We start from the raw sequence: 25,770 nt of genomic DNA, 5'->3' as shown, positions 1-25,770 counted from the left end.
GTCTGTAATTCAACTAAAGTTATTAATGTGACTCAAACTAATCATGGGTCTCTCATGCAAAATCAGACGTGTCTGGATGCCATTGGCTGTAGCTATAGCTGGGCCGTCTGCTGGGCTATTATTACTTCCTGACACATGGTGTCAGAACCTCCCAATCAACCAATCAAAAGGGCCCAAAACTGATGAGTCAGCTACTGAGGGCACCAGGGGCTTTAAACAGACAGCACTGCCACCGATATCATTGGTGTGATCTCTCAGCAGGTTCAAGTGTAGTGCCAGTATGAGGACAATATAGCTTGGTCCTAGATCTCTACTGTATGTGTGTTTGCCAACTCCTCTGGCTATTAGTTCATTCAACAGTAGAGCAATCAGTGTTTCTCCTCCTGTTCCTTTCATTTACTCTCACCGGTTCTTTGGGGCCCATAAAATGTCTCAGAGTAGGAGTGCAGTTTTTCCTTTTAGCTCATAATGAATACAATTACATGGACAGTGGGGGACCTGATTCTAGATCAGAACTTTTACTGTAGGCCCATGACTTCTTGTGTGTGTGTTTGCGCGCGTGTTCGTTCGTGTGACAGCAATTGAAACAATAACTTCCACATAAAAACATAGCTTAACATCCCACAACATAGCACACACTTTTGTATGGATACACACTGCTAATGTGCCATCCACTGCCACTATCGTTTGGCAAGAGGTCCTTAGGAATGGGCAAGATCCCAATGGACCATCTGCAGCAACACTTGGGTTCCTCTCCTTGGTTCACTGCTGCAAGCTTGAGTCACTCATTCTCTCATAAAACACCCAAATGGAACATTAGTATTGTACTGTAGTGTATAGCCCACTGTGCTTTGTTGAAAATCACTCACAACTTGCTATTATATTCTCAGCTGCACCTGGATATATCAGCATAAACCAAAATTGCATACCTGTCCTATTTAATTAACTACCTCTACACTTTACCTTCTTCAAATGTTAAATGTCAGGTATGACAGATGTCAATGAGGCTAATAGATGTGCTATTGTTATTACACAGTTATTACATATTACAAATGCAACATTCCCATGTTGTGTCTAGGAAGTACTCAACCAGATTCAGGACAACATATAAATAAAGGAATAAAAAACATACCACCATCAGCATAGGTCTCTGTGCCATATCCATCTTGCAATCCGTTATTCCACGTTCCTTCATACTTTGCCCCACTACCAACACTCAGCCTCAAGCCATATCTCCCCTTGAAGCCATGAGTCCATTCTCCCTTGTAAACCCAATGTCCTTTAGTCTCAACTCCTAGACCATGGCGCTTCCCTTGCGACCAGAAGCCTTCATATGCGTTTCCGCTTGGCCAGGTGTAGACTCCAACCACCTCAAACCCGTAATTCCAGGAGCCGGAGAACTCGCCCTGTCCTTTTGGTCCGGTGCAGATCCCATGCCCATGGGCTTTGCCACCTTCCCAACCACCACAATAAGCTCCACCATCATCAAATTCAAAACGACCTCCACTCATACCTTCCCTTCTGTGACTGCAGACAAAAAAAATGTAGTTTTAAAGGCGGAGTCAAATCAATGACTTTTTAAAATCTTGGTCAAGATAAAATATCTTCTGTCAGAATGGGTCCGCCTTCACCTGTCATCAAAAACGATTTAAGAGATCCTTGGCACTGTGCTTAGTATTGTTCTTGAATATTTTGGGGTATTTTCCATGTAGCCTTGCACTCTATAGACACTTCAAATCAATTTGTTTCAAGCGCGCATTTTAGTCTACTTAATTATCTCTTATTCCCTTTGATTATTTCAGTACTTTTCTTCTGTTGATCGCTGTCCGATTTCAGAGTCATGAACTTCATAAAGGCGCTGTGCTGACTGAGTAAGATTTGTTACGGTTGTTTTTCCCCCCAGAGGTAAAACTAATATGCGATTATTTAGTTGAATTGTTTTTGGATGTCTTCTTTTTCTGGTTGAGCCAGGGAACTTGCATGGCTTTCCAAGGTGGCCATAGAAAAGCCCCTTTCCCTGCCTCCCCTCACTGGCGTTGCTATCACCAAACAGTTGGTGCTACTGGAAATGTTTTAGCAGACCTAACAAGGCGACCAGATCCACACACACTGTTCCAAAAATACAACCCAATCCTTACGCTGCTGCAAGGAGTGATGCCAGATCACTTGCCACTTCGGGGTTTGGCGTGCATATGGTCCATCTACAGTCACATACTCTAATCTAGTGCATTTAAAATAGGCCCCAATCTTCTATTTAACGCGTCAACCAATTGTGCACCACCAACAACATATGGTGAAAGTAAAATGGCAAAATATTTAAAAGATGGCGTAATAGCTTAGTACTTACTAAATAGTAGCACTGCTAAAATACAGTAAGTATTCCCTTTACTGGGACTAATAGACAACGACTTGGATGGGAAATAAGTATGCTATAAATAATCAACCAAATAGTACTAAAACTTAGCTGCAACCACACTCTTATTGCTTATTCATTTGACGCATCTTAAAACTTGAATTTCTGCCATTACAGTGGCCGAATTTCTATTGAAACGTTTCATATTCTGCACACCCCTTCGTTCATTATGCACTTGATTTGCACACTTAGCTTTACGCCGCCTTGAGGCTTGCTTGGGATATCTTTTGGCACTATAGTCCAGTGACTCGGATCCTGAATGCTCAGCCCAAACATGTTATGTCGCCCCCTCTACTGGCACGGATCTATCATTGCAATATTTGCGGTTCAAAAACACAAAAAACATACAAATTGCTTTATACATGTGCATTCATTCTGGGGGGGGGGGGGGGGGGGGCGGCTGTATCTTATTCTGGGGGCTGTATCTTATTTCCACCTTCACAAATGTTCCTTTGGGTGAGTTTTAATGCAACTATCAATGTCGGAAACTATTATTTATTGTTTCAAAAATATTTTCTTTAAGGTCTTTAATTAACAGCTCTCCGACACCCTGTTCTGACCTTCTTGTCAAATGCACTCTCCTCCCATCACTGGCAAGGGGTTTCCACCGCGCATGTTTGTGCGTGTGTGATGTAGTCTATACATTGATTTAATCGTAAGCGTATTTACATATTTGAGTTATTAAGGGTTAGCGTTCTGTGGATTACGCGGTACCATTTTTGCAAGCTACGTTTATCGAAAGCGATCTAGATTTCAGAACCGGGCGCTGTCCGAAACTGATTATACCACATCGCGTTGAATTGATGATGCTCAGTTCGTGGTGCTGAAATCCTTTGCGCTTTCGCTCTCTTTCCTTTCCTCTCTGTCCCTCCCTCCCTCCATCTCTCCTCTATCCCTCCCTTGGTTCTATCTCATACGCACAAACCCCTCTGTCATGGCGTCTTCCAACAATGTTACCCCCACCAACTGTAGCTGGTGGCCCATCTCAGCCTTGGATGAAGACGGTGAAATGACAGACGGAGAGAAAAGCGAAGAGCCAGCTATCGAGTCGAAACCTAATTTCTCTAAAGACAAGCTTGTTTTGTATCACTGGACGCAGTCTTTCACCTCTCAAAAGGTAAAACACAGACATCATGAAAACGAAATGGAGGTGTCTCTCTCTTACATGTCATATCTGCTATAGGAGCTAAATGTGTTATTCGATAAGAATTATTTGAAATATAATGTTATAGGTCTGTGTTAGAAATTATTTAATTCTGGCAATATTTCCAATATGAGACGTTATGAAACGTCTGCAGCATGTGTGGACATTTTCCTTGACATTGGTTTATACGAGATAGATAGTATATAGCTGGATAGGTGATCAATATTATATAATAATGGATGATTCAGCGAGAAGAAGATGGTGAAGACGTCTGTTTTGACAGTTTTCCCCTCATCGATGAGAAATCAGTCTACACCGCATATGTGGTCCGACGTGACAAATCTAAATAAATGATGTAAAATGAGGTATCTCTGTGAAAAACAAAGGAAAGGCAAGATTTCAACCCTCCCTGTGGCTTTCTCTCAGTGCAGCGCTTGTAAGTTATTCTGAAATATATCAATAGACTTGGCCAGAACCCCACATGAGTCTTTATGAAACAGAGATCTTTCCCTTCAGATGTGTAGAGCATGATCTTATTCATGTTGTCTGCAGACCACCATAGCTCAATGCCTTGACATCTCGGCGTTTTGAGTTAGTGCCACTTATACCCGTACAGCCGTGGGGCGTCTGTTAGAGATGTCGCATTATAACAGAGCTTCAATCTCCTTTCATTATTATCAACAGCTTTCCAGATTAGGAGTTAACTGCCAACTTAACCAACAGGAGGATGACAAAGTCTGAGATTATTGCCTCATCTAACATTTTCTGTGAAAAAATAATGTCCACCTCATTTTGATCTTATTCTATCCTCTTTGCATGTGCTTTTCAATGTGCAGTATATGTAATAGATAGGCTTACAGTATGTTTCCATACTCGGACATAATGCTTACATTTCAAGCCCTGAAGGACATGTAAATTGGCAATGTAGACCAAATCTAGATTACACATGTTGAATGTAGAGACAGAATTCTTTACCTTTCCCTACATACACATATAGTGAAGCCAGGATTGACACCTAGCACCAATATGACATAATATGGTAAGTTACTAATCATCGTGAAATATCATGCAATGCAGACAACATGGGCCAGTGTTGCTCTGCACCTGATTAGACATCCACTCTTCACAGCTGTTTGTACTGTGCTCAGCTAGCTTTGCTCCACTCCCCATGTGGCAAAGATGTGTGATTTCGTCTGTCAACCATTAGGATATTGGCTACGAGCTTCTCTGGAAGCTACTGCTGATCTGTGCCTGTTGTCACTCAACAGTACCAGTAAAACATGAGGCTCATCGTCGTGGTTCCACTCAATACAGGATTTAGAGATGTTGCATTCCTTTAGGTTGAACAGTGCTGTCATTAAGCAAAGTCTACCCTGTCTTCTCATTGAGGTTGGTTTAATGATAGTTATGGGGCATTCATGTTGAGATAATGAACAAGGAATGTTAGGATCCCCTGGTTCCTCTGTCCTCTCAGTAGCTATATATGTGGCCTGTAGACAGGCAAATAGAGTATATTTTATACATACACTCTTAGAAAAAAGGGTTCCGAAAGGGTTCTTCGGCTGTCCCAATAGGAGAACCCTTTTTGGTTCCAGGTAAAACCCTTTCCACAGATGGTTCTACATGGAAATGTCTGCCGTGCTAGAGCTGTCCCGGTAAACTGTAAGTGCTGTTAATGTGAAGTGGAAACGTCTAGGCGCAACAACGGCTCAGCGAAGTGGTAAGCCACACAAGCTCACAGAATGGGAATTTTTACGTAGTGCGTAAAAATCGTCTGTCCTTGGTTGCAACACTCACTATGAGTTCCAAACTGCATCTGGAAGCAACGTCAGCACATTATCTGTTCGGCGGGAGCTTTATGAAATAGGTTTCCATGGCCGAGCAGCCGCACACAAGCCTAAGATCACCATGCACAATGCCAAGCGTCGGCTGGACTGGTGTAAAGCTCACTACCATTGGACTCTGGAGCAGTGGAAATGCTTTCTCTGGAGTGATGAATCACACTTCACCATCTGGCAGTCCAACGGTCGAATCTGGATTTGGCGGATGCCAGGAGAACACTAGTGCCAACTGTAAAGTTTTGTGGAGGAGGAATAATGATCTGGGACCGTTTTTCATGGTTCAGGCTTGGCCCCTTAGTTCCAGTGAAGGGAAATCTTAACGCTACAGCATATAATGACATTCTAGACAATTCTGTGCTTCCAACTTTGTGGCAACAGTTTGGGGAAGGCCCTTTCCTATTTCAGCATGACAATGCCCCCTTGAAGAAAGTGAGGTCCATACAGAAATGGTTTGTTGAGATCAGTGTGGAAGAACTTGACTGGCCTGCACAGAGCCATGATCTCAACCCCATCAAACACCTTTGGGATGAATTGGAACGCCAACTGCAAGCCAGGCCTAATCGCCCAACATCTGTGCCCTACCTCACTAATGCTCTTGTGGCTGAACGGAAGCAAGTCCCTGCAGCAATGTTCCAACATCTAGTGGAAAGCCTTCCCAGAAGATTGGAGGCTGTTAAAGCAGCAAAGCGGGGGGGACCAACTCCATATTAATGCCAATGATTTTGTAATGAGATGTTCGATGAGCAGGTGTCCACATAGTTTTGATCATGTAGTGTATGTCCCTGCATAATTTTTATCTAAGGAGGACTAAGGCGGATGTCCAAGATGCTGCAACAATAGCTGAGACAGACAGAAAATGGCTGTGTCATTGCACTACCCTGTACAAACCTGTTTTTCTTGCTGTCTTTAGAAATGCATCAAGATATCTAAACTACTTCTGAATAGTTTTCTCATACAGTAGTTCCTTTGATCAATGATCCATCTGTCATACAGTAAATTATGGATTGTGCACACAGGAGGAATGACTGTAGCGGGAGTTTGATAACCTAATGTAACCGCACATTTGGAAGCCATTGAAGAGCAATACTCCACTGTCTGTCATTCTAAACTGCTGCAGCAGGTTGGAGATTTACACTTTCATCACAACAGTATAACCCAGAGCCTGTAGGTCTCTACTGCTAGATCTATACAGTAGTCAACACTCAGTTGTCAGTCAGCAACTCAGATGACAGTGAGTCCAACTCGGGTGTCAGTGAGTCCAACTCAGGTGTCAGTGAGTCCAACTCGGGTGTCAGTGAGTCCAACTCGGGTGTCAGAAGTTCCCTGAGTAAGATATAGAGATCTCTATAACTATCTGTGGCTCTGGTGGTTCCAGCTCAGATGTCAGAAGTTCCCTGAGTAAGATATAGAGATCTCTATAACTATCTGTGGCTCTGCAGGTTCCAGCTCAGATGTCAGAAGTTCCCTGAGTAAGATATAGAGATCTCTATAACTATCTGTGGCTCTGGTGGTTCCAGCTCAGATGTCAGAAGTTCCCTGAGTAAGATATAGCGATCTCTATAACTATCTGTGGCTCTGGTGGTTCCAGCTCAGATGTCAGAAGTTCCCTGAGTAAGATATAGCGATCTCTATAACTATCTGTGGCTCTGGTGGTTCCAGCTCAGATGTCAGAAGTTCCCTGAGTAAGATATAGAGATCTCTATAACTATCTGTGGCTCTGGTGGTTCCAGCTCAGATGTCAGAAGTTCCCTGAGTAAGATATAGAGATCTCTATAACTATCTGTGGCTCTGGTGGTTCCAGCTCAGATGTCAGAAGTTCCCTGAGTAAGATATAGCGATCTCTATAACTATCTGTGGCTCTGGTGGTTCCAGCTCAGATGTCAGAAGTTCCCTGAGTAAGATATAGAGATCTCTATAACTATCTGTGGCTCTGGTGGTTCCAGCTCAGATGCCAGAAGTTCCCTGAGTAAGATATAGAGATCTCTATAACTATCTGTGGCTCTGGTGGTTCCAGCTCAGATGTCAGAAGTTCCCTGAGTAAGATATAGAGATCTCTATAACTATCTGTGGCTCTGGTGGTTCCAGCTCAGATGTCAGAAGTTCCCTGAGTAAGATATAGAGATCTCTATAACTATCTGTGGCTCTGGTGGTTCCAGCTCAGATGCCAGAAGTTCCCTGAGTAAGATATAGAGATCTCTATAACTATCTGTGGCTCTGGTGGTTCCAGCTCAGTTGTCAGAAGTTCCCTGAGTAAGATATAGAGATCTCTATAACTATCTGTGGCTCTGGTGGTTCCAGCTCAGATGCCAGTGGTTGTCAGTGGATCCATGTCAGTTTATGATGACGAGTTCATGTTTGGGTGCCATTAATTGTCTGGTTAGCAATTAGATTGATACAATTGCTGCAACCAGAGATGATGTCATTTATTAAGAGATAAATATGATTGAGTAATATTTCTCATTGTTGAATCACTTGGTCTGGTTGATTGTATCCCCTAATCCTTCTCTACAGTCATCTACTCCAGTCACTGTTAAAGTTGAGGTGTCATGCTAATACATACGTAATCAGTGATGGGAATTGTTGCAGTATTCTTGAAAAATAATAATTATACAGTAAATTGAGTGAGCTACAAGGTCTTCCTGTTCTGTTTTGCGCACCAGACTTCCTCCCTCTGTGCGCAATAGCAAGGTTATCCTGTACTAGACAGGAGTGGTAACAATTCCTACACTAACTGTTTACTGAGTTGGTGCACTCACACTTTGTGATGTTTTGTTACAAGTTTACAACAAAAGTCCAATGTTTCTCACTCCATGGCCCCCTCACCTCCATAGTGTGATCTACTGTACACAGTACTTGACTTGGACTGAACTAGATGAGTGCCGGTACTGTTTACATTTAGGTGCAGGAGCTCCACAATACTTTTGAGCTAATATTCTATGAGAGGAACAGGAACTCATCTTATTTCTACAAATAACCCTCCATGGAGCTTGGCATGGCTTTAAATAGACACTGTAAATGGATATTGTCTGCCTCACAGAAGCCATTTTTGTTTCATATTGAGCTCAACAAAACATTATTTTGCCTGGGGATAGGAACACAAAAGATGTAGGACCTATGTCTGGCAATGATGCATGACTGTTACTTCGTCTAAGGCCTTTTAACGGCCTGTTTTATGCCTGTACTTGTGTAGGTAGAGCAGGGTTCCCTGCTCTAAGGTGTGCAGTTGGTTAGAAATAGAGATATCATTGTTTTCTTTTTTAATTGTTCTTCAACAAAACATTGTAGACTACAAGTAGCAGCAATAAGCCAAATTGCGAAAAGCAAATTACAATTTGCTTTTGAATATTAACCTTTGTAGACCTGAATGAGTTTCTCTATCAGAGTAACTTGCCAAGCACATTTATGTGTTATAAAATTGTAATAACATAGACCATTAGAGTACTAATTGTACTAAATCACAAAAACACATATAAACAAGAGTCAAGCTATGAGACGAAGATGTAACTTGTGTCTCTGTTCCCCGTGTTTCTCTGTGTTAATCTTCCTCTAGGTGCGTCTTGTGATCAATGAGAAGGGTCTGCTGTGTGAAGAGAGGGATGTGAGTCTCCCTATAGCCGAGCACAATGAGCCCTGGTTTATGAGGCTCAATCTGGGGGAGGAGGTGCCTGTTTTCATCCACGGAGATACCATCGTCTCAGACTACAACCAAATCATAGAGTACCTAGAGGCTAACTTTGGGGGAGGTATTGCCTTTTAGACTACTTGATTTCTTTCCATTATGTTAGTGACTACAGTGTGATCTGATGTGAGTGACTGCAGTGTGATCTGATGTTAGTGACTGCAGTGTGATCTGATGTGAGTGACTGCAGTGTGACCTGATGTTAGTGACTGCAGTGTGATCTGATGTGAGTGACTGCAGTGTGATCTGATGTTAGTGACTGCAGTGTGATCTGATGTTAGTGACTGCAGTGTGATCTGATGTTAGTGACTGCAGTGTGATCTGATGTTAGTGACTGCAGTGTGATCTGATGTTAGTGACTGCAGTGTGATCTGATGTTAGTGACTGCAGTGTGATCTGATGTTAGTGACTGCAGTGTGATCTGATGTTAGTGACTGCAGTGTGATCTGATGTGAGTGACTGCAGTGTGATCTGATGTTAGTGACTGCAGTGTGATCTGATGTTAGTGACTGCAGTGTGATCTGATGTTAGTGACTGCAGTGTGATCTGATGTTAGTGACTGCAGTGTGATCTGATGTTAGTGACTGCAGTGTGATCTGATGTTAGTGACTGCACATGCTCTTTTTAAGGTGCCTTTCAGACTACTCATCTCTTTTCATCCATGATGTTACAGTAGTAACTGAATAGCATACACTATACAATCAGATAATAGAGTATACACTCTTGTAAAAAAAGGTGCTATCTACAACCTAAAATAGTTATTTGGCTGTCCTCATAGGAGAACCCTTTGAAGAATCCTTTTTGGTTCCAGGTAGAGCTCTTTTGGGTTCCATGTAGAACCCTGGCCAAGTCTACTTTGGGGGAGGTATTGCTTTTGACATTACTATTGATCTATTTTCGTAGTATTTTTATGTCTTTTTAAGTTTGCTATTACAACCAGATCATTGAATAAATAGAGACTAACTTTGGGAGGGGGTATTGCTTTTCAGACTACTCATCTCTTCCGGTGTCCATGATGTTTAGTGAGGGACTGCATAGTAAAACAATATACCGTCTTCACGGTTACTTTGGGAGAAGTATTGCTTTTCAGACTAACTTGATCTCTTTGTTGATGATGTTAGTCAGTGATGGATTGCATAGGAAACAGTATGCACATTTTAAGAACACAGATATCTATCAACCATTTTTTCTCCTATCAATCATCATATTAGGTGCAGTTATGCACATGTCAGAGATACATCTAACTGGCCAATTATATGGTTCATTGCAGCTCAAGGATCAATGATCGTCCATGAAGTTAGTGACTGGCGGCTGCATAGCAAAGATTAGGAATATTTTAAGGTTTCTATTGAGCCTAAGGTTGCTATTTTAAGGTTTATAAACATTGGTTAAGATGTTGCTGTTTTTCATCAGGGAAGTGTAATTCAAGTATGTATGTCGTTTGTCCTATCATGGTCCTATGGGTCATTTTAGGTGCTGGTGATTGTGGGTCGTTATGTAATGTCCTGAAAGGATGATCCCAGGAAGGCTGGAGGGGATATTGAACATGGCCTATGGATGAAGGACGACGTCTCAGTTCAGATGGAGATACTTCATGCTCACCCCCCCATGACAGAGAAGCTTGGTGCTATAGCTGCCAACTACAGTCGTGGCCAAAAGTCTTGAGAATGACACAAATATTAATTTTCACAAAGTCTGCTGCCTCAGTTTGTATGATGGCAATTTGCATATACTCCAGAATGTAATGAAGAGTGATCAGATGAATTGCAAAGTCCCTCTTTGCCATGCAAATGAACTGAATCCCCCAAAAACATTTCCACTGCATTTCAGCCCTGCCACAAAAGGACCAGCTGACATCATGTCAGTGATTCTCTTGTTAACACAGGTGTGAGTGTTGACGAGGACAAGGCTGGAGAGCACTCTGTCATGCTGATTGAGTTCGAATAACAGACTGGAAGCTTCAAAAGGAGGGTGGTGCTTGGAATAATTGTTTTTCCTCTGTCAACCATGGTTACCTGCAAGGAAACACGTGCCGTCATCATTGCTTTGCACAAAAAGGGCTTCACAGGCAAGGATATTGCTGCCAGTAAGATTGCACCTAAATCAACCATTTATCGGATCATCAAAAACTTCAAGGAGAGCGGTTCAAATGTTGTGAAGAAGGCTTCAGGGCGCCCAAGAAAGTCCAGCAAGCGCCAGGATCATCTCCTAAAGTTGATTCAGTTGCGGAATCGGGGCACCACCAGTACAGAGCTTGCTCAGGAATGGCAGCAGGCAGGTGTGAGTGCATCTGCACGCACAGTGAGGCGAAGACTTTTGGAGGATGGCCTGGTGTCAAGAAGGGCAGCAAAGAAGCCACTTCTCTCCAGGAAAAACATCAGGGACAGACTGATATTCTGCAAAAGGTACAGGGATTGGACTGCTGAGGACTGGGGTAAAGTCATTTTCTCTGATGAATCCCCTTTCCGATTGTTTGGGGCATCCGGAAAAAAGCTTGTCCGGAGAAGGCAAGGTGAGCGCTACCATCAGTCCTGTGTCATGCCAACAGTAAAGCATCCTGAGACCATTCATGTGTGGGGTTGCTTCTCAGCCAAGGGAGTGGGCTCACTCACAATTTTGCCTAAGAACACAGCCATGAATAATGAATAGTACCAACACATCCTCCGAGAGCAACTTCTCCCAACCATCCAGGAACAGTTTGGTGACGAACAATGCCTTTTCCAGCATGATGGAGCACCTTGCCATAAGGCAAAAATGATAACTAAGTGGCTCGGGGAACAAAACATCGATATTTTGGGTCCATGGCCAGGAAACTCCCCAGACCTTAATCCCATTGAGAACTTATGGTCAAACCTCAAGAGGCGGGTGGACAAACAAAACCCCACAAATTCTGACAAACACCAAGCATTGATTATGCAACAATGGGCTGTCATCAGTCAGGATGTGGCCCAGAAGTTAATTGACAGCATGCCAGGGCGGATTGCAGAGGTCTTGAAAAAGAAGGGTCAACACTGCAAATATTGACTCTTTGCATCAACTTCATGTAATTGTCAATAAAAGCCTTTGACACACACACAATGCTTGTAATTATACTTCAGTATTCCATAGTAACATCTGACAAAAACATCTAAAGACACTGAAGCAGCAAACTTTGTGGAAATTAATATTTGTGTCATTCTCAAAACTTTTGGCCACGACTGTACACTGATTTCAGAGGCAATGGATAGGCTATGGTTCAATGGTTGCTCAATATCATAACCCAGCTCTTGTCATTAATGTCCGTTGGCTACTTTGAAGCCCATTTACTTTAAACAAATTTAGCTATTTTGATGACATCTCCATTATTTTCAGTTGATATTTTTAATGAACGAATTTAATAACAGATTTGTGTTCAGCAGGGCACAGTGTAGCAAAGCGTTTAGCATTTGCTTATTTGACAAGTTCACACTGTGGTATACCTCCCCGTTTCACTTCGTTGGAAAACGCTTTCTGCCTACTGAACGTAACTCAGACCTCATACTCATTCTAAAGAGGATGTTGTGTCATTCAGCTGCTTGATTTACAGATATTTTCTCAACTCTGTGTAATTTCTAATGCACCCAGCCAAAGGGGATGGAGCTGGCCTAGGAAGTGCAGATGGTGCAGCAGAGAAAATCCTATTAGAGTAGTGGACAGAATCTCCTGCCAAGGCAACTCAAGTTACCCTATAGTGTAGTGGACCCAGGTGAAATCCTACCTCCAGCAAGGTGTAATCCACTGCCCAATCACATAGTATTTTATGATAGCTAAGAGCCCTAAGCTCTCCGTATGCTCTCCTTATGCTTTCTCAGGGAGAATCTTGTTTTGGTATTTTGTCAGCTGTAGCCCATTTGCTTAATACATTCTTAGAAAAAAAGGTGCTATCTCGAACCTAAAAGGGTTATTTGGTTGTCCCCATTGGAGAACACTTTGAATAACCCTTTTTGGTTCCAGGTAGAACCCTTTCCACAGAGGGTTCTACATGGAACCTAAAAGAGTTCTATCTGGAACCAAAAATGGTTCTCCTATGGGGACAGCCGAAGAACCCTTTGGAACACCTTTTTTGTAAGAGTGTAAATGTGACTGAGCAGTAACACAGTCAGAGATCATTGGGTTCTCTCCTGTGTGACATTTCATTGTGCACCATCACCATGTCGGTGCAGCAGTATTGTGTGCCCAAGACAAGGCCATGCCCCCTCTGTTTGCGCTAAGAACTGATTTAAGGAGCCTGCTTTGATATTCACACCCCTGTGCTGCTTAGCGCTGCAGCAGAGAGCACCAGCAGATTTCCAGAGCCAGAGCACGTACAGCCACACCCATGCCCAGGTCGGCATGTTGGGCCTGGACTGATTAGTCAGTAGTCTGGCCCTCTGCAGCTCCGGGCATCGGCTCCACCCTAGAGCCATGCAACCGGAGAAACAGTACAGACAGGAATATCCCTGGGCCTTTCCTGTGTCCCCACTCCCAATCATCAGTCAACATCAGTAAGCCTTCTCCAGCCCATAGCCTACCTGTATGGTGTCCTAATTTAAAGTCAAAACACAGAACTATCTGTTAATATGGTGGAATGTTTGCTTCTATTTCTGTCTATTGGCCTATGGATCCCATTCTCAGAAACAGTTTTGTAGCTGAGTGTACTCCATTCACAGGAAAATACCCCTAATACACCATTGTTATCCTTTGTGATATGTTAAGTGGACTGTTGCACATAAAGTAAAGGCTAAAGTTGGTATACAGTGCTGTATCTTTATGTTACAGTTACAGGCCTAATATGTTAGAATGCTGTACACTCCTATATGTGTAATTATTTCACAGTGCTGTACACACCTCTGTCTGTTTGAACCTGGTGTCCTTGTAGAAACGGTGGCCCAGCTGATTCCCGATGCTGGCTCTCCTGTCCACGAGTGTGTGCAGCAGTACCGTAAGCTGCTGGACGGCCTGCCCATGGATGCTTACACCCACGGCTGTATCCTGCACCCAGAGCTCACCACAGACTCCATGATCCCAAAGTACGCCACCGCTGAAATACGTAGTAAGTCAAGTCAGAATTCTGTGTTTGACAGTGGGAACACCCAATTCACAATTCATGAGAAATATTGCTGTAGAATATGCAGGACATGAAAACACACATGTAAATAACATTCAATATAATATTGCATATAATTATTCAATATAAATTTGATTGATAGTATCTGAAATGTTCCATTAATAATGCACTACTATTCAGCATTCTCACAACATTTTCCTATTAACAGGTTGTGTCTCAACCAAATCATGCTGTCCAATTTGACCTCGTTTAAAATTAAAATCCTTATCACAGCAAAGTTCATGGAAGCAATGCCATTAATTCCCTGTAGGAGATATTAGGTAATTGAGTGTGCAGGCACTGCATTGCTCCTTCATGGACGTGTTTGTGTAAATCAAGAAAAAGGCTGGTCTGGGCCTAAACCCTGCAGTGGAATCAGTTAACCAGAGATCCCCCTGGCCAGTGTGACGTCTGTTAAATCATATTGATGCTTTATTTGTTGTTTCTTTGTTTAAGGAAGTTCACCGATGATGTTTATATTTTAATCAGTCATTTATGTGTTTTCATGAAGAACACTTTATTTATTTATCTCTCACATTTTATAACTGAAATTGGTTGTCACTGGGAAATTAAGATTTAGCAGGAAAACAGAATAGTCTATGGGGTCTCTGCGCATTTGTAAATTGTGTATTTCTAACACATTACATTCTTGTATGTAGGAAAGTATACACTAGTTATAATTTGTTGTTATTGAACATCCACTCTCTGTTTTGGTACTACTTTAGACCACAGAAGGATTTCAAATGACTATTTCCTCCGATAGTCACTGACAATTGTCTCTTACCTCAGAGCAGTATTTCATCCAGGAGTCATTAATGTCTCTATCTCTCCGTCCTCAGGACACTTAGCCAATGCTGCGTCTGAGCTGATGAAGCTGGACCACGAGGAACCCACGCTGACAGAGCCATACCTCTCCAAGCAGAAGAAACTCATGGTGAGACTGGTAGCATGGCACGACACTGCACGAGAAGGGTTAGGGTTAGCATGACCCTAGACAGGGTTAGGATGGCACCACATGACACGAGAAGCGTAAAAAGAGCAAAACAATGAGTGATATAATGCAATACCAACAATAGACTTTTCCAGTCGCCCTATATAGCATTTACGTGTGTGCATGTGTTTCTGTATGTTAGAGGCATATTAGGATTTCATTAAATGAACATGACCACACAAGATTGTTAAGATGACCTGATAATGGTCCTACTCATATTGTCACATACTGTACACAAACATCAAGCAATATGAGTTAGAGTAAGTTATTACGAAGCAGAGCAATTCCAACGTGGTTGTTATTTACAATGTTTCAGTGTGATGTAGGATAGATATTTCAAAATGACCCAAATTGCTTGTGTCAGGGTCTGTGCTAGTTCTGTATCGACCCATGATGAATCAACATGGTTAGCTGCCATTGCCGGGGCCAATCTGCTGGCTAAAAAAATCGTTTCCTTTTAACGGCTTGGCTCTGCCCTTTAGTCAGTACCTTTATTTTCCATTGTTATTAGTTACACTGTTACAAATAGGTTTATTTTACTCTGTTATTGTATTTCAAGGGGACATAGAGATGCTTGCTTACCCCAGACGAAGACATGCCATAGCTCTCTGTTGTTCAAGACAGCTGGTAGGTGCTCTGTTCTGAGAACAGTCTCTTGGCAGATGTTGTCCACCAATGTTTTCTGTGGTCTTCCAAGAGGTCTTCTTCACCTATGAGCGGATAGCAACAATACGAGACTGCATAGACAGACATATTGATAGGTTTGTTCACATGTGACATGGGCTTGTTCTTATGCTCACAGGCAAAAATATTGGACCACGATAATGTGACCTACCTAAAGAAGATCCTTGGAGAGTTGGCCATGGTACTAGATCAGGTAGAGGCCGAGTTGGAAAAGAGGACAATCGAGTATGAAGGTGAGTGCAGATTATTATTGATGTTTATGTCCTTGAGTTCAGACATTACATTATCAGACATGGTGGCCGTGTCTGAATACCTATACTACTACCGCACGACATACCTAAACTGCACATTCATTTCAACCATTTGATCTAGTAGAATTCACTCCTCTTTTCCGACTCACATGTTTGACAACAGCTGATAATCAGATAAATTGACGCGCTGTACCAAAATGAACGAATGGCGAAAGTCAACGCAATCATGCATTAGATGACGCATTCGGCTTACTATTTTCATTTTCCCCCATACTATTTAGTATGGGTATTTGGACATGGCGACTGTTTCATCTTCCTAGCCTGATTCCAGATCTGTTTGTCCCGTCTTATATGACCAATGGAGTTACAGTTGGCAAGATAGCACAAACAGATCTGGGACCATGCTACTTTGTACCACTCTGCTACAGTAGCATGTTTTATTTTGGCAGGTCAAAAGTGTGAGTTGTGGCTATGTGGACCTGAATTTACATTAGCTGATGTCTGCCTGGGAGCCTTGTTGCACAGGCTTAAGTTCTTGGGACTCTCAAAGAAATACTGGGAGGACGGCAGCCGACCCAACCTCCAGTCCTTTTTCGAGCGGGTGCAAAAACGCTACGCTTTCCGAAAAGTTCTGGGCGACATCCACACAACCCTTCTGTCAGCAGTTCTACCCAATGCATTCCGAATGGTAAAAAAGAAGCCGCCATCTTTCTTCGGGGCCTCTTTCCTCATGGGCTCTCTGGGAGGGATGGGGTACTTTGCCTATTGGTTTCTAAAAAAGAAATATGTGTAGTGAACACCCACCTCCATGTGTTAAATGTCTGTGTATTTGTGTGATGTTTCAATTTTTCTGTCATGTTTTACAACAGGAGGAAAATATGAATCTATATAGGGAACACTATTACTTACCTAGGTGAACAAAGATTATAAGAACATTCCAAACACAAAGGAATTGTTAACAGCACATTTTTCTGGTATTCCAATGCCTTCATCTATTTCATTTCTCTATCAACCTACAGTATTACTTTCTATTAGCTCAGTTTGGAGGCATGCATTATCCAGTTATTTTAATCAAGGGAACAAACTTATTTCTATGTTTTTAATGATCATATTCCCTACACATGAGAGAGACAGACAATGTTTTGACATTGCATCTACATATCCAAAGTGGGGCTCATTCACACCCTGCATGTCACTATAGTTTTACTAAGTCGTTTTTCATCACAGTTTTGGCGTTCACCTATTGCCCTTCATGCCTTTGTTGGCCATTGGTTTATTTTATTAAATCCTTCTGATACTTCCTGTGCTGCCAGAAACTGCCAGATGAGAAGATAGTATAGTGAGACGTCCAGTCGGTCCCAAATCGCTCCCGTTCCTTTTCCCCCTTGACCATAATTCTTGTTTGCAGATTTGTAAGTTCCACCACTGTTTAGACCAATCCAGACCCTTCAGATATGCAAACATCGAAGGATCTGGCCAAAGGAAAGGGGTAAGGAGTGAATTGGGACTGTAAACAGACACTCTCAGCCATATGCAGACACTCCCTTTAAAGCACTATGAGATCATATGCACTCCATCAATTAATTCAGTAATAAAATGTGATTGTCATTTCTCACACCACAGTCTTGAGCTGATCATGAAGTGGTCTCTGACTTTAAAGTCAGAGAGGATGGGTCTGATAGAGAAATACTATAAGGGTCAATTCAGCCGTCCGCAATATTGAGCAAGGAATCACTCAGTGGCTTTTGACAGTGTCCATATAGAGTGACTATGAAATTATACATGGTTCAGTTAAATAGTCACATAAATAGCTGACATGGTTGGTTTGATCCCAGCAACATTGAGCAGCACCAGTTTTAGTTCAATAATCCATGTTTTTTTTTTAATGACTTGTATGACTAGCCATTTAAACTAAACCTCTTAGAAAACTGTGACTAGGGTTGCAAAATTCTGGGAACTTTCAACACATTCCCTGGTTTTTCCAGAAATCCTAGTTGGAGGATTCCGGATTTCCTGCTTATTCTTTCCTTATTCTCTCCAGGATTCCCAGAATTAGGAGAGAATAAGCAGGAAATCCGGAATCCTCCAACTAGGATTCCTGGAAAACCAGGGAATTGATTGAAAGTTCCCAGAATTTTGCAACCCAAATCCTCTGGAGTCTAACTGACCTATACAATGTTCCCCTCTGTTCAGGAGTGCTAGCATGTACACAGCTGAATGTCAATAGGGTTAACACTGTATAACTACAAGGATTTATTTACATTTAAATAAGGTCTGGGTAAAAATAATAAAAATAAATCAACATACATTTCTGGTTTGGCACTGAAAGAGCTCTTTCTCAATAGTCTTTCCTCATGTCCTCCTCCCGTCCTCCTTTTCAAAATGGCAGAGGGAAGTGAGGTGACAGGAGAGCTTTAAAGGAGAAGACAAGAGTAACCTTGGATCTTCAGCTCCATCTCACTGTGAAGTCATGGGCAGCGGACTTTGACAAAGAACATTTTTCTTCCTTGTAGTTTTAGGAAAAGGCCAGATTGAGTGAACAGAGTAAGCGTGCGTATGGTTGTTAACAGACTGCATGGCTGATTACTGCTGGGATGAGACATTGGAGGATTCTTAACCAAAAAGATAATGAAACATTGGTCATCTAACAGTGTGTCAGCTGTGTGGGATATCTATTCTTAAGTACTAAATGGCACCCTATTCCCTATGTAGTGCACTACTTTTGACGAGGGACCATAAGGCTCTGATCAAAAGTAGTGCAATATGTAGGGAATAGGGTGTAATTTTGGATTCACATAAAGGTTTCTCTTTGAATACTTGTCAAGACACACCTGGAATCGGTTTCTGAACACATATTAAAGCTAGTCCTGGACTAAATAGCCTGCTCAACGGAGAATCTCCATTGACATCATTTTTTAGTCCAGGGATAGGCTTAATGTTTGTCTGGGAAACCAGCCCCACAAGTTCATCTGAAAACAGGAAGTTGAGAAGTCACAGTTCATCTCATCACATTGGGTGTCTGTTGGTGAGAAGAAAACATTCACAACTGAATAACTGTCTGGCGTTTTCTTCATGTTGAGCTTTGGAGATCTATGTAATGGAAAGAACATTTGACACCAGTAGTTGCCTGTATAACAACAATAACATAAAATGGCACAGGTTTGAAAACCTTAAGTTTGAGCTTTTTTGTTGTTGTTGGAAGTCAGCAAGTTTTTACATTTAGCCTAGTACTCAACTAATTAGCCATACAGTAGTTAAAATCAAGTGTGTCTACAATCCACTTTATTTGTGGGTTTTTTCCTGGGACTTTCACTGATACATAAACTAACACTGTCTGGGTGCAATGTCAGAGACCAATTGAGAAATGACATTTCCATAACTAGCCCATCATTGTCAGTGTTTGTCTAGGTTTCATTATAACAAGCACCATTGTTACCAATAATTCACTGCCTCTTAAAACTGAGTTCCTGCAAATTATGTATTTATTCCATATGGCTCACATAACTCTCGAGCCAAGGAATTCAACAAGTTGAGTAATCCTAGTTGTTATTTGTGGCCATTATATTTCACAATAGTATTTTTTATTTTTATATTTATAAATATGCATTTATTTAGTGCTTTTGATGATGTTTGTTCATAAGCCTTAATTTATTCAGTTGTCATCAATGAAAAATAAATTCTGAAAATGAAAAATGTAACTTGCAGTTTACAGAATTGTTATTTCAACATGATTGAATAATGCATTTTATCTTATTTTGTACTATATTGGCTTTTCGCAATTCCAAGCAAAACAGACAATTCTCCTGCTTATGAAGTGTTATAATGCATTGTCAGGCAACCTACTAAATATACATTTTATTTTACTTGCACATCATGCTGAATATTCCCTTGGTAGTCAGATCTATAGCTAGTAGTAGCCATAATATGATTAGAATCTTTTGGTTCTGGAAATAATTGCATGTTGTCCTTAATGATTTGTAAAAAAACAAAACAGTTAGGATATCATCTTATCCAGAGCGACTTACAGTTAGTACATTCATCTTAAGATAGTTAGGTGGGACAACCACATAAGAACTGATCTCATTTCTATTTGGAGGGTTGTGTTACAATAAAATGAGTTGGCAAAGCACAAAAAAATTAAAAATACCTTACACAATTTCATTGTAAACATTCTCAAGTGTAAACATTCTCAAGTGTTCCCCACTATATTTGCCACTAAAATTGATTACTTTATATATTTCTATCCAATATATATTTCCACATAAATCAAATAATGAGAATTGAAACAACCTGAAATGAACTAAGACTAAAATGGCACTCTCCAACCCTACATACACATACTGCAAAGGCTTTCACAACAACATGGGCTTTTAAAATATGAAGTATACCAACAAAAAAACAACTCCCAGAGTTGTGGTGAATTCATTTTTCTTTAGGTTGGGGTGCACACCTTTTTCTTTAAAAAAGTCAGTTTACTGCCTAAATTGAAATGAAATTGACCCCAACCCTGGGGACAACTAGCTAGTGGATAGGCCTAGGCCTAGACATCAACGCCATGCACTGCACTGTTCTCAGATGACATCAGTGTCATTTTAAGAACACCAGCTGCCTACAGCCACACAGGGAGTCGAGACCGGCGTGTGCAAACCAACCCTGGCCCCCTGTCCAATGACCTTTCTGAAGGAAAGAAAAACAATCTTTAAATGGCAACAACAGTCAACTTGGAACGTGAGAAGAATGTCAATGTTTTTAACTTGAGTGTTTTGAAGGTGTCAGTCAAACATGTTACAGAGTCAATACAGTAGGAGGTCTAGCCTAGTGCTAGTTTTAAGCTAGTTGTCTCTGCTCTTTTGGCTGATATGGGAGACCAGGTGAGAAGGGCATTGAATACCATATCCGATATGTGAGAAACCATGGCACAATCCCCAAAACTGTCCCGAGAAGTTTCTCAGGGAAAGAATGAAAGTACACCGAGGTACACACAAACATCCATATCCAGATGATTACTATCCAATTAAGGGAAACATATAACAAATCCAAAACAGTATTCCTGTTCTTCTTCACCATGTGCACCATAGGTGACATTTCTTCGGCAATGATGAGTGCAGAGTACGACAGAATGAACGAGTGTCCTGAGATGGCAAAGCCGTACCATTGACCCCCAGCATTCCTGCATGAGGTGATGTCATCATGAGGGACTTGATCCATGGCTTCAGATTCAGGAACGTGACAGGTACTTGTGGCATTGTTGATGTAGGTAAAAAACTTGGTGAAGGTGTACCAAACGGCTGTGGCCACCACCAATGAGCTCAGTCGCCGGAGGGCAAAGGTCAAGTTCTTGTATGACGTGAAGAGGATGAACGGTGTCAACAGCAGCAAGGTCCAGCCCCAGGAAACTTTGACAAAATACCTGGAAGAGATACAGGAAGTGGTCATTTAGGTAGCACTGTCACACACAGTTGAGAACCAGAGTGCAGGTATTGGTAAATACATAGCTGCATGCAAACTCTCTCGCTGACGTGTGTCTAACGTGAGCCTAGAAGAAGAATTTGGTAAGTGGTTGTTGTAGCTAGCGATCTTAGCCCCATGTCGCTCCTTCTTGACAATGTAAAGATGGTGCGATGGGCTGACGCACCATAGGGGGCACACTGCCTGCCCTCCTGGACATCTACAGCACCCAGTGTCACTGGAAGGCCAAGAAGATCAAGGACCTCAGCTACCCGAGCCACAACCTGTTCACCCTGCTACAACTGAGAGACTGATAAACAGCTTCTATCCCCAGGCCATTAAACCGACCCTGCCATTTAACTAACCCTGACCACATTCGCATAGAAATGTGAGTTATAGATCTGTCATTCTAATTGAATGCAAGTCTAAGAAGCGGTAGATCTGTTCTATGCGCCATTTCTATGCTTCTTTTTCTCTGTAGCCATCTTTTAGTTTTGTACACCAGATTCAAACAACTGAAAATACAATTTTTGTTGTTGATGGGAAATACATACAAATATATTTAGATGGTACAATGACTCTACTGCTTGTTTTGTCACATTAACTGAAATCAGGCAAACTATTAGAATTTTAGCAACCAGGAAATGGTGGAGCGATATCTGCATATTAAGTGCCATCATGGTATTTTAGCGATCCATGGTAGATGTCCTTCATAATAAGTATGCCCCCACCCATCCAGCAGATTTGAGCTGCTGAACAGTACTTGCACTTGAGATGCGTTTATGGATGAGAAAGTGAACTTCCAAAAAGTTTAGAGGGGATGCCCTGCTTTGCGATGTATTGCTCTAGGACACCAACAGCCAGCCAGGGTGTCCATTTAGGCCGAATTCAACTGACACATTTGGCGATGTTCAACTTCAATTCACTTGGCACTATGTATTGTAGCTTAGCCATACTCATTGACATTAAATTATAGATTAGGCTACTTTTGGTGAATTTACAAGTCATTGCAAGCCAAGACATTGAAAGACACAGATTATCAATATTCCTTGCTGGCTCACCTGCTCTTTATCTTTGCTATGAAAGATGCGAGTGTGTTCAGTCACAGAGTTTCTAAATCCAGAGGCACAACATCGCAAGATTTCTGGGAATGCTTGCGAAACACACCAAACCGACCAGGCAGAGGTTTGGGGTTTGAGAAGTCCATGAAAGACGTAAAAAGTATGCCTTAGTTGTACATTTTCTTGAAATCTAAAGGCACAACCTTGATTCGGGCCAATGTCTTAAGTAGTTGAACATGTTATTACTCCAAACTCGTGAAGACAAACTGACATTTTTGTGAAAAACAACTTTATATTGAAGGAGTGCCTTTGATTTGACGGCCTATATATGCAGAGTTTGGCGTGAGACGACTGCTAGACCCGGTGACTGTTTCCTTTTCTATTGGAGAAGCAGTTTTATCCTATCTTCATACTGTACTGTGTATGGTTCAGTCTATTGCATGTAGAATATTTCAGCCTACTCATTGATAGACCCTACTTTAGTGAACTTGAGAGACATTGCAAGCCAAGAAATTGCGAGAGCCTACAGCATTGTGACAGCCTATACATATTTTGTTTACCGCACAGTTCTGACTGTAGGCCTGCTGGCCGACCTGCCTACGCCGCTCCCATCTCTCTCCCTCGCGAGCTCTCTCTTTGCCGTGAAAGATGCAAGAGATTGTATTCTCTGAAGTTGCCTATAGCAACTACTCAGTATCCTCCGTTGCAAAAATACTGAATCTTAGGAGTCGATTCCGCTACTTGACTCGACAGTCAAGGAGTTGAGGAATCTATTATTTTGTAGTCGACAATCTCTCAACCAGTGGTATAAGGGCTTTTTAGGTGAGCTTTGATACCGCCCAGTGATAAGCAGTGCCCATTTTGTCAAAGGCAGAGGCGCAACATATTTCCCTTGTACATTCCCAGCGCGCCTCGCTTGTGCAAAGTAGAATGGACAATCACAACTGTTGTCCAAGAATTTCACCCCATTGTCATGATCAGTGGTTCAAGTTTGTATCTGACAATATTTGACAAGCTGATCATAGCAAAAACAAAATACTTTTGTATTTCCCACTGTGTAAACACATTGCAAAATAGGCTCACAATAACTCCTGATGAAGTTAGGTAGCTGGGTAGTATGATAAAAGTATGAAAATGTATTGGTGTATGCATGTATTGGTTTTTGGTCTAGTCCGGACCAAATCATAGATGTTTATGTTTGGTTCAGATTTTGTCCGGTCTGGACCAGCCTTAATTGGACCAAACATAGACATAGTCTTTTCTACTTTCAATCAGAACCAACATCCGAGAAATACGTATTATCAACTTTCATTCAGAACCGAAAATGAACCTGATTTCAACGTCCCGAAAATATGCATTTTAAACGTATGTAAAAATGCATATTTTCACTTGTCATTCATTACCTAAATTCAATGTCTGCACCTATCCGCTGTACAGTATTTTTATTTTTTTCCATCATGGCTGTGCTCGAAAGGGTTTGTCACTTCGCAAGCTAACGTTAGGTGGCTAGCCTACAGCCTCAATGATTATCAAGCAGTCTAAATCAAGCTGTCATTGTGGCTACCTAGTTTGCTAATGGCTAACCACTACTTACATATTGACAACATTTCTTCTGTTGCTGAAATATGTCTCCGGAACGAGCTGTGTCCAATTTACAAAGGATCCTACTATTGAAATAGCAAAAAAAATCCCAGCCAATATAACACGGATAAACCGTATACTCCAAAGTGCTGCAAACTTCTCCACGATAACATCCACGGCTGCCATGTTGAAATGCGGACACTTGGAACAAGAATGATCTGGGGATTGGTAGGTACATCAGCGCTCTCTAGCCAATGAACTCTTTGAATGTTGCATTTTGGTGTTACGACAGGATGTCTTCTTCTCTGGTATATTCCACGCGGTTCTGACTCGGGGGATTAGAGCAGTGTTGGAAAAAGTAAACAATTGTCATACTGAAGTAAAAGTAAAGATACCCTAATAGTAAATGACTTAAGTAAAAGTGAAAGTCACCCAGTAAAATATTACTTGAGTAAAAGTTTGATTTTAAATATACTTAAGTATCAAAAGTAAATGTATTTGCTAAAATATACTTAAGTATCAAAAGTAAAAGAAGAAATCATTTAAAATTCCTTATATTAAGCAAACCAGATGGCACAACTTATAGTTATTTTTTTAATAATTAGGGATAGCCAGGGGCACACTCCAACACAGACATCATTTACAAATGAAGCATTTGTGTTTAGTGAGTCCGCCAGATCAAAGGCAGTAGTGATGACCAGGGATGTTCTCTTGATAAGTGCGTGAATTGGACCATTTTCCCATCCTCCTAAGCATAAAAATGTTATGAGTACTTTTTTTTTTTTACATTTTAGTCATTTTTAGCAGACGCTCTTATCCAGAGCGACTTACAGTAGTGAATGCATGGGTGTCAGGGAAAATGTGTGGAGTAAGGAATGTATTGAAATAAAAGTAAAAAAAATGTATATAAATAGTTAAGGTTAGGAAAAGGGTTAGGGTTAGCAAAATTGCGCTCCTAACCTGCTATGAAAAGTCAATTCAAGTCGTAGATGTATGCCGGGTTCACATATTAGTCGGAACTGGGAAATAGCCCTGGTGGCAATTTGATTAGTTGTCCAGCAGTCTTATGGCTTATGAGCCTTTTGGACCTAGACTTGGCGCTCCGGTACCGGTTGTCGTGCGGTAGCAGAGAGAACAGTCTATGACTTAGGTGATGGGAGTCTTTGACAATTTTTTGGGCCTTCCTCTGACACCGCCTAGAATATAGGTCCTGGATGGCAGGAAGCTTGGCCCCAGTGATGTGCAGGGCCGTACGTACTACCCTCTGTAGAGCCTTCTGGTAGGAGGCCGAGCAGTTGCCATACCAGGCGGTGATGCAACCCATCAGGATGCTCTCAATTGTGCAGCTGTAGAACTTTTTGGGGATCTGGGGACCCATGCCAAATCTTTTCAGTCTCTAAGGGGGAAAAGGCATTGTCGTGCCCTCTTCACAACTGTCTTGGTGTGTTTGCATCAAAGTAGATTGTTGGTGATGTGGACACCAAGGAACTTGAAACTCTTAACCCGCTCCACTACACTAGTTTGTTGAAGCACATTTGGCAGTGATTACAGCCTCAAGTCTTCTTGGGTATAA

The 25,770-nt window shown here is 41.7% G+C and overlaps 3 protein-coding genes across 5 annotated transcripts in view; 1 reads left to right on the top strand and 2 right to left on the bottom strand.

Moving 5' to 3' along the window:
- Positions 1 to 2,088, bottom strand: part of LOC106572606 (junctophilin-2-like) — a 30,932-nt gene extending 28,844 nt beyond the window's left edge. For all 3 annotated transcript variants that reach the window (XM_014146938.3, XM_014146937.3, XM_082962187.1), the window contains exon 1: positions 1,133 to 2,088. In XM_014146938.3, the coding sequence (XP_014002413.1) occupies positions 1,133 to 1,511 (379 nt within the window). In that variant the 5' untranslated portion in view covers positions 1,512 to 2,088. The remainder of the gene's footprint in view (positions 1 to 1,132) is intronic.
- A 917-nt stretch (positions 2,089 to 3,005) lies between these two features.
- On the top strand, positions 3,006 to 17,886 carry gdap1l1 (ganglioside induced differentiation associated protein 1-like 1). Its single transcript, XM_014146940.3, has 6 exons — positions 3,006 to 3,530; positions 8,949 to 9,141; positions 13,954 to 14,127; positions 15,021 to 15,115; positions 15,975 to 16,089; positions 16,557 to 17,886. Exons 1-6 carry the CDS (start codon positions 3,348 to 3,350, stop codon positions 16,898 to 16,900), a joined length of 1,104 nt encoding a protein of 367 aa, XP_014002415.1. The 5' UTR covers positions 3,006 to 3,347; the 3' UTR covers positions 16,901 to 17,886.
- Positions 17,887 to 19,725: 1,839 nt separating this feature from the next.
- LOC106572608 (acyl-coenzyme A diphosphatase FITM2) lies at positions 19,726 to 24,456 on the bottom strand. The gene is made up of 2 exons (XM_014146941.3): positions 24,211 to 24,456; positions 19,726 to 21,517 (listed from the first exon to the last, which is right to left on the bottom strand). Exons 1-2 carry the CDS (start codon positions 24,381 to 24,383, stop codon positions 20,935 to 20,937), a joined length of 756 nt encoding a protein of 251 aa, XP_014002416.1. The 5' UTR covers positions 24,384 to 24,456; the 3' UTR covers positions 19,726 to 20,934.
- Positions 24,457 to 25,770: the final 1,314 nt, after the last annotated feature.

The sequence above is a fragment of the Salmo salar genome, chromosome 15 (assembly GCF_965601325.2).
Source record: "Salmo salar chromosome 15, fSalSal1, whole genome shotgun sequence".
Taxonomy (NCBI): Eukaryota; Metazoa; Chordata; class Actinopteri; order Salmoniformes; family Salmonidae; genus Salmo; species Salmo salar.
Note: the sequence above shows the minus strand (reverse complement) of the source record. Positions and strands in the feature narration are given on the sequence as shown.

Coding starts and splice junctions, on each gene's coding strand:
- gdap1l1 (XM_014146940.3), top strand. CDS start 3,348: ATGGCGTCTTCCAACAATGTTACCCCCACCAACTGTAGCTGGTGGCCC. Junction 3,531..8,948: donor AGTCTTTCACCTCTCAAAAG/GTAAAACACAGA, acceptor ATCTTCCTCTAG/GTGCGTCTTGTGATCAATGA. Junction 9,142..13,953: donor AGAGGCTAACTTTGGGGGAG/GTATTGCCTTTT, acceptor GTGTCCTTGTAG/AAACGGTGGCCCAGCTGATT.
- LOC106572608 (XM_014146941.3), bottom strand. CDS start 24,383: ATGGCAGCCGTGGATGTTATCGTGGAGAAGTTTGCAGCACTTTGGAGT. Junction 21,518..24,210: donor AGAAGAAATGTTGTCAATAT/GTAAGTAGTGGT, acceptor TATCTCTTCCAG/GTATTTTGTCAAAGTTTCCT.